The 8,643-nt window shown below is 47.5% G+C and overlaps 1 protein-coding gene across 1 annotated transcript in view; it reads right to left on the bottom strand.

The window, feature by feature from the left end:
- Positions 1 to 240: 240 nt before the first annotated feature.
- Positions 241 to 8,643, bottom strand: part of snapc2 (small nuclear RNA activating complex, polypeptide 2) — a 51,175-nt gene continuing 42,772 nt past the window's right edge. Inside the window, exon 6 of the mRNA XM_072258234.1 lies at positions 241 to 7,637. Coding sequence (XP_072114335.1) covers positions 7,291 to 7,637 — 347 coding nt within the window. The 3' untranslated portion in view covers positions 241 to 7,290. The remainder of the gene's footprint in view (positions 7,638 to 8,643) is intronic.

Here is an 8,643-nt window from a genome sequence, read left to right as displayed (position 1 = left end):
CATGTGACAGACGTTTGTGCAGGGGAACACTTGCATCTAGTGATCACAATGCCATTAGCTTCAAGGTAATTATGGAAAAGGATATGTTTTGGCCCTCCAGCTGAAATTCGAAATTGGAGAAAGGCCAATTTTGATGGAATCAGAAAGGATCTGGCAAGTGTGGATTGAGACAGGCTATTTTCTGGCAAAGATGTACCTGGTAAGTAGAAGGAAACCAAAAGTGAAATTTTAAGAGTACAGTGTTTATTGGTTCCTGTCAAAATAAAAGGCAAGGATAACAAGTTTATGGAACCTTGGCTTTTGAGAGATATCAAGGACTTAGTTAAGAAAATGGAGTCACATAGCAGGTATAGGTAGGTAGGAACAAATGAGGTAATTGAGTAGTATAAGAAATACAAGAGCATACTTAATAAGTAAATCAGGAGGGCTAAAAGAAGACATGAGTTTGCTCCAGCAGACAACGTGAAGGAGAATCTTAACAGCTTCTACAGATATATTGAACAAAAGGACAATAATGAACAAAATTGGTCCTCCAGAAGATCAGAATGCTATCTATGCATGGAACCGAAAGAGATAGGGGAGACCTTAAATGGATTTTTTTGCATCTGAATTTACTCAGGAGACAGACACGGAGTCTATAGACATGAGGTAAAGCAGCAACGAGGTCATGGACCCTATACAGATTACAGAGGAGGTGTTTGCTGTCTTGAGACAAATAAAGGTGGATAAATCACTGGGGTTTGACAATGTATTCCCTCAGAACCTGTGGGAGGCAGGCAGAGCACCACCAGAGGTGATGAATTCGTTCCCCTTGTGTGGTGGTTTTTCTTAGTTTTTAAACCAAAGAGAGATGGGGTCTAGAACAGCAGCCATCGTCAAAGTGGGGGCTAGAATCAGAGCGGGAACTTAGAGGCTTTGATGAGAAGAAGCTGAGGCCAAAGAAACAGGTAAGAAGAGTAGGTTTTTCCTTTCATTATTGCTGATTTGATCTTGGTTGCCCATGGTACAGTGCAAGCAGGATGTGGGAATTCATGGAACCTGATGGTCTCGCTGATGGCCACACCTGTGGGAAATGCAGCCAACTCCAGCTCCTGAAAGACTACATTAAGGAGCTGGAACTGAAGTTGGATAAACTAAGGATCATCTGGGAGGCAGAGCAATTGATAGATAAGACTTTTGAGCAAGTGGTTACACACAGAGTGCAGAATTCAGGGAGTAGATGGGTGAACACCAGGAGAGGTAAAGGGAGAAAGAGGTCAGTGCAAGGTCCCCCTGTGGCCATTCCCCTCAGCAACAGGTATACCCCTTTGGATACTGCTGAAGGGGATGACATCTCTGGACAAGGCAGCAGCACCCAGGCCAATAGCACTGTGGTCAGCTCTGAGCCTCAGAAGAGTAGGGTGGAGTCAGGCTCAGCAGGAGTCATAGGGGACTCGATAATTAGGGGGATACATAGGAAATTGTGCGGCAAGAGACACAAGGATAGTGTATTACCTCCTGAGTGCTAGGGTCCTGGATGTCTCTGAGTGGTTGAGAATATTCTTGAAGGGGAGGGTGAGCAGCCGGAGGTCATGGTACATATTGGTGCCAATTATATAGGCAGGAATGGGGTAGAGGTCCTGCACCGTTAAGTTTAGGAAGTTAGGAAAGAGGCTGAAGAGCAGATCCTCCAAGGTGGTAATCTCCAGAAGGTCAGAACAGGAAGGTAGCGCAGGTGAATGAGTGGCCAAGGAGGTTTTGTGTGTGTGTGTGTATGGGGGGGGGTGGTGCAGGGTTTCAAGTTCTTGGATCATTGGACCCTTTTCTGGGGAAGGGATGTTCTGTACAAGTGGGACAGGTTGCATCTGAACTGGAGGGGAACCAATATCCTGGGAGGGAGGTTTGACTAATGCTATTGAGAGGGTTTAAACTAGGTTTACAGAGGGATGGGAACAGAAGAGAAGAGGCAGAGGATGGGGCGGTTGGTGGACAAATAGAGACAGCTTGTAGCGAGTTTCTGAGGAAGGATAGGCAGATGATAGAGCAAAGATGCTCTAGGCCAGATGGTTTGAGATGTGTCTATTTTAATGCAAGGAGAGTCATAAACAAGGTGGATGAACTTCAGAGCATGGATCAATACGTGGAACTATGATATTGTGGCCACCACAGAGATTTAGATGTCTTGGGGCAGGAATGGCAGCTGCGTGTGCCGGGTTTTAGATGTTTCAAAAAGGATAGGGAGGGAGGCAAAAGAGGTGTGGATGTGGCAGTGCTAACCAGGGATGGCATCAGGGCTGCAGAAAAGGAGGAAGCCACAGATGGATTGTCTGAGTCAGTGAGGGTGAAAGTTGGAAACAGGAAGGGAGCAATAAGGCTGTTTTTTTTTTATTGACCCCCAAATAGTATCAGAGACATCATGGAACAGATGGGAGGCAGATTCTGGAACAGCGTAATAATAATAAGAGTTGTTGTGATGGGTGATTTTACCGTTCCTAATATTGACTGGCATCTCCTTATAGGAAGGGGTTTTGATGGGGTGGAGTTTGTTAGGTGTTCAGGAAGACTTCCTGAAACAATATGTAGATAAGCCAACTAGAGGAGAGGCTGTACCTGATCTGGTATTGGGAAATGAACCAGGTCAGGTGTCAGATCTCTTGGTGGGAGAGCATTTTGGAAGTTTTTCCCCCAGGGCTGAAATGGCTAGCATGAGGGAGCATAGTTTTAAGGTGCATGGAAGTATGTATAGGGAGGATGTCAGAGTTAAGCTTTTCACACAGAATTTGATGGATGTGTGGAATGCACTGCCAGGAGCGGTGGTGAAGGTGGATACAATAAGGTCTTTTAAGAGACTCTGAGATAGGTACATGCAGCTTAGAAAAAGAAGGCTTTGCGGTAGGGAAATTCTAGGCAGTTTCTAGAGTAGTTGCATGGTCAGCACAACATTGTGGGCCAAAGGGCCTGTAACATGCTATAGATTTTTTTGTTCTATATCCTTAGACACAGATTAGGTACCGGAGGATTGGAGGATAGCTGAAGTTGCTCCATTCTTTAAGAATAAGCCAGGAATTTATAGACTGCTGAGCTTGATATCACTAGTGGGAAAGTTATTGGAAGATATTCCAATGGAGTGGATATATAAGTATTGGGATAGACAGGGACTGGTTAAGGATAAATCAATGTATCCAGTACAGGTGTTGGGATGTTATGTTAAGATTGTATAAGACATTTGTGAGGGCTAATTTAAGTACTGTGATAGCTTTGGTCACCTAAGTACAGTAAAAATGTAAATAAGATTGCAAGAGTGCAGAGAAAATTTACAAAAATTGAGGACTTGAGGAACTGAGTTATAAAGGGAGGTTGAATAGGTCAGGATTTTATTCCCCAGAGTGTAGGATATTGAGTAGGGATGATTTGATAGAAGTGTACAGAATTATGAAGGGTATAGATAGGGTAAATGCAAGCAGGCTTTTACAGGTGAGTCTGGGTCATTGATTAAGAGTGAAGGTAAAATGTACAAGGGGAATATGAATGGAGACTTTTTCAGTCAGAGGGTGGTAAAGCAAGATGCCAGCCGAAGTGGTGGATGTGGGGTCAAGTTAAAAATTTAAGAGAATTTTTGGTAGGGTACATTAATGGGAGAGGTATGGAGGACTATGATCCGGGAGCAGGTCAATGAGAGTAGATGGGCCAAAAGGCCTGTTTCTGTGCTGTAGTGTTCTATGATTTTCAAGAATGCTTCCAAGAGCAGAGGGTCTGTGTTATAGAGAGAGCTTGTGCAGGCTAGGATTTTATGTCTTTAAGTGTAGTAGAAAGAGGGCTGATCTTGTAGTGGTTATAAAAGCATGAGGTGCATCAATAGGTCGAACATACAGAGCATGAGGGGCATCGACAGGTTGAATGCACAGAGCTTTTCCCAGCTTTGGGGAATCAAGAACAATAAGGCATAAGTTTAAGGTAAGTGGGGCATTTTTTTCACCCAGAGGGTGGTCTGTATATTGAATGAGCTGCCAGAGTAAGTGTTTGAGGGAGGTACATTAACAATATTTAAAAAGCTACTTGGATATGAATGGTTTAGAAGGATATGAGCCAAATGCGGGCAAGTGGAACTAGCCTGGAAGGGAATTTTATTTGGCATAGACCAGTTGGACTGACGGAACTGTTTCTGTGCTGTCTGTGTGTGGATTGGTAGTTGAATCACCACGGTATGGCAGGCAGTAGATCAAGTGGTCATAAACAGATCAAAACAGATACGAGTAAAAACACAAACATCTGGAGGGACTCAATGGGTCAGGCAGCACATGTAGAGGCAAATAGACAGCGGACATTTTGGGTTGATCGGGACTCTTCCAGGCTGGAGGCTGTTGAGGGGAGATCCCCTGAAACGCTAAGCTCTCTGACAGCATAGGAGTCAGCGTTCATTGGTGGGATTAGTCCAAATGAAGGACCTCAACCTCAAATGTCGAATGTCCATTTCCCTCCATAGCTGCTGCTCAATCCATTGAGTTCCTCCAGCATCTTATCCATTGCTCCAGATTCCAGCATCTGCAGGCTCTTGTGTTTCCACCTTCGTATAGATCAGGTGCTTGATAGTTGGAAATGGGGGAGGGGTGCACAGCAGGGTCTGTTTCTGTGCTGTGGGGCATCTATAACTGTCCTCTCTCTGAATTCCCTCAGTCAGTGTGCAGGGAATGCCCTAAAGGTACTGCAGTTACAGGCAGAGGCGACGTTGATCGGATGTTGCAAACAAGCAGGCGAGTGGCTAGCCTGCTCTTGTGGTTGTTTATCGCCTTTGCCATGACCTTCATTTGCAGTAACAAATCAGGACTGTGAGCAGCACCCACCGAAGAACTTGTTTTTCTTGCCAGTTTCGCTTACGAGTCTGATGAGATAGCAGAAGCCAGCAGCCCACACCCACGTTCAACATCAAGCTAGTCAAATCTTGAGTAACACACACAAATCTTGCTTTCCCATCAGCAGAGCAAGCAGAAGTGATCTAATATTAGCACAGAGTAATACAAACAAGTCTTCAAGAAGCATTGTGGTTTGAGATCAATGCATTTTCGCACAGTGTGGGTTCTCTGCCATAAACTGCACCCCACTCCATCAGCCCGAATCTAACATTTAACTTCAAGCTTTCCAGAACCTGTTTCTCAGAAAGCCTGACAGATTGGTTTATGATTGTCATGTTCAAAGGTATAGCAAACAACTCTATTTTTGCATGTCATCCATACAGATCACTTCATCACATCTCATTTTTGGAACTGAGAAATAAGTTAGAATGACCACGTTAATGGGCTATATTACAGACCACCCAGCAGTCCGAGGGATTCAGAGGAACAAATTTGCAGAAAGATCACAGACTGTTGCAAGAAACATAAGGTTGTTGTAGTAGGTGATTTTTAACTTTGCACATATTGACTGAGACCCTCATACTGTAAAAGGACTAGATGACTAGATGTGATAGAGTTTGTCAAATGTGTTCGGTAAAGATTCCTTAATAAGTACATAGAAGTCCCAATGAAACAGTGTGAGATACTTAATCTGCTATTAGGGAATGAGACAGGGCATGTGATAGAATTCTGCATAGGGGAACACTTTGCATCTAGTGAATGCATTGCCATTAGTTTCAAAGTAATACGCAAAAAGATAGGTCTGAGCTGTTCTCTGAGATTCTAAATTGGAGAAAGGCCAATTTTGATGGTATTAGAGATGATCTGGCAAGTCTGTTTTGGAACAGGCTGTTTTCTGGCAAATGTGTATTTGGTAAGTGGAAGGCCTTCAAAAGTGAAATTTTGAGAGTACAAAGCTTGCATGTGTCTGTCAGAATAAAAGGTAAAGATAACAGGTGTAGGGAACCCTAGTTTTTAAGATATTAAGGACATAGTTAAGGGAAAAAAGGAGGTGCACAGCAGATACAAGTAGGAGGAACAAATGAGGTGCTTATGGAGTACTAGAAATGCAAAACATTTAAGAAAAATATCAGGACGACTTAAAGAAGGCATGGGGTTTCCATAGCAGACAAGCTGAAGGAGAATCCTGAGATACTAGAGATATGGTAAGAGCAAAAGGATTTCAAGGGGCAAAATTGGTCCTCTGGAAGGTCAGAATGGTAATCTACGTGTGGAGCTGAAAGAAGTGGGGCAGATCTTAAACTAATTTTTTGCATCTGTATTTAGAAGTGAGGCAAAGTAACATCAACTTCATGAACCCTATACAGATTACTGACAGTGGTCGTGGATGGTTGCCTCTCTGACTGGAGGCCTGTGGAATGCTGCAAATATTGTTGTTGATTCTGTTCTTGTTTGCCAACGATCTGGATGATAATATGGTTAACTGGAAAGGGAGACAGTTGGGGAGAAGGGAGGGGGGAGGGTAGGAGAGAGAGAAAGGGAGAGGGTGAGGGACGAAAAGAGGGAAGAGGAAGGGAGTTGAGAGGGGAGCAGAGGGAGGAGAGGAGAGCAGGGGAGAAGGGAGGGGGAGGGGAGGAGAGAGAGCGAGGGAGAGGGTGAGGGACAAAAAGAGGGAGGAAAGGAGAGGAGAAGGGGGAAGGAGAGGAGAAGGGGGAAGGAGAGGAGAGAGGGGGAGGGAGAGGGAGGAGGAGAGGCAGAGAGGGAGAGGGAAAAAATGAGGATGTTCTTCAGGCAGTGTATATCTCCTCCACTTTCCTCCAATTCCAGAACCATTACAAGTTCACATTCAGCCTTTCGGTTACATTCATTTACTGACTGTTTGCTTTACTTGATAAACTAACAATGTAACAGGAGAAACCATCAGTTTTTAAAGATGTAACAGAAATGCATATGTAGAATAGCCAATTACTGCTGAGTGCAGGTTCTAACCCAGGGAATGCCCACGCCTACAGATGGTGCACCAGATGAACCACACTACTACAACTCACACAGGGCATTGAACAATAACATCCTGAGAAACAGATACAACTGTGTCACAGCCTCCCGTTGTACATGAGTCAGTATACCCCTTCCTCAGTATTGGTGGGAAATAAATCCTACCCTCGTCCAGGGAAAACGAGGGGCAGTGGTGAAACACCATCGCTTGGTGGAGAGTGTGTAGGTGGGAGTATGAAGCCCACTCTCAGTGTATGGGTTGGGGAGAAGAAATTCGGTGCTCAGTTCACAAAGGAGAGGTGATACAAAATACCTCATTTCCTGTACATAGGATGAAACGCCTCCCCTAGTATACAGGGACATTAAACTCCTCCCTCAGTACGACAGGAAGGGTCACTAAATCTTCCACCAACTTGTGGAAGCAGGGTCAGAGGTCACTGTTAGTCTCCTAGCTGAAGGTCAGGGTTCAGCTCTGGGATTTGGGGGGGGTGGGGGTTGGAGGAATGGATTGGGGGATGTCAGAAACAGATCCCAGACCCTGTGTTTGAACCAGTAGCTGCAGAGGAATTCCGAAGGGGTTGAGGGCCCAAGCTTGAGTGGAGGGTCCTGGCCAGCACTCTGCTGGATAAGGAAGGTCTGGGTTGGCGGTCGGAGGTCGAGGAGTGAGTTGACGTCCCTGTGGGAGGTCCCGGCAGCGGATAGTCTTGTGGAGGTGGTTGTGGGCCTGGTGTAGATGAGCTCCCAGATCCTGGCGGGACAGTCCTTCCAGCTGTGTCGGGAGAGATAGCAGCAGCTCCAGAAGCACAGCACATTCTGCAGAGAGAGCAGGGGAGAGTTACATCGACCAGCTCAGAGGCGGGGAGTCACATCGACCGGCTCGAGGGGGAGAGTGACATCGACCAGCTCAGAGGGGGAGAGTGACGTCGACCGGCTCAGAGGGGGAGAGTCACATCGACCGGCTCAGGGGAGGGGGGGAAGTCACACTGACCGGCTCAGAGGGGGAGAGTGACGTCGACCGGCTCGAGGGGGGGGGAGTGATGTCGACCGGCTCGAGAGGGGGGGAGTGACGTCGACCGGCTCGAGAGGGGGCGAGTGACATCGACCGGCTCAGAGGGCAGAGGGGGCGAGTGACGTCGACCGGCTCAGAGGGGGAGAGTCACATCATCAGAGGATGTGGGGGTGGGGGCCGAGAGGGGTGAGAAAACACAGCACTCTGTACGATGGAGATTGTACGGAGATGGGGAGAGGGTGGGGTTGGGTCCAGAGAGAGATCAAAGAACACAGCACCTGCCGTGGAGAGACAGGGTGAAGAGTCACAGTTTCTGGCTCAGAGGGGGGGAGTGACGTCGACCGGCTCAGAGGGGGGGGAGTCACGTCGACCGGCTCAGGGGGGGGGGGAGTCACGTCGACCAGCTCAGAGGGGGAGAGTGACATCGACCGACTCAGGGGGGGGGGGAGTCACATCGACCGGCTCAGAGGGGGAGAGTGACGTCGACCGGCTCAGAGGGGGGGAGTCACGTCGACTGGCTTGAGAGGGGGGGGAGTGACGTCGACCGGCTCGAGAGGGGGGGAGTGATGTCGACCAGCTCAGAGGGGGGGAGTGACGTTGACCGGCTCAGAGGGGGGGAGTCACGTCGACTGGCTTGAGAGGGGGGGAGTGACATCGACCGGCTCGAGAGGGGGGAAGTGATGTCAACCGGCTCAGAGGGGGGGAGTGACGTCGACCGGCTCAGAGGGGGAGAGTGGCGTCGACCGGCTCAGAGGGGGGGAGTCACATCGACCGGCTCAGTGGGGGGGAGTGACGTCGACCGGCTCAGAG

The sequence above is a fragment of the Mobula birostris genome, chromosome 5, assembly GCF_030028105.1.
Source record: "Mobula birostris isolate sMobBir1 chromosome 5, sMobBir1.hap1, whole genome shotgun sequence".
NCBI lineage: Eukaryota > Metazoa > Chordata > Chondrichthyes > Myliobatiformes > Myliobatidae > Mobula > Mobula birostris.
Note: the sequence above shows the minus strand (reverse complement) of the source record. Positions and strands in the feature narration are given on the sequence as shown.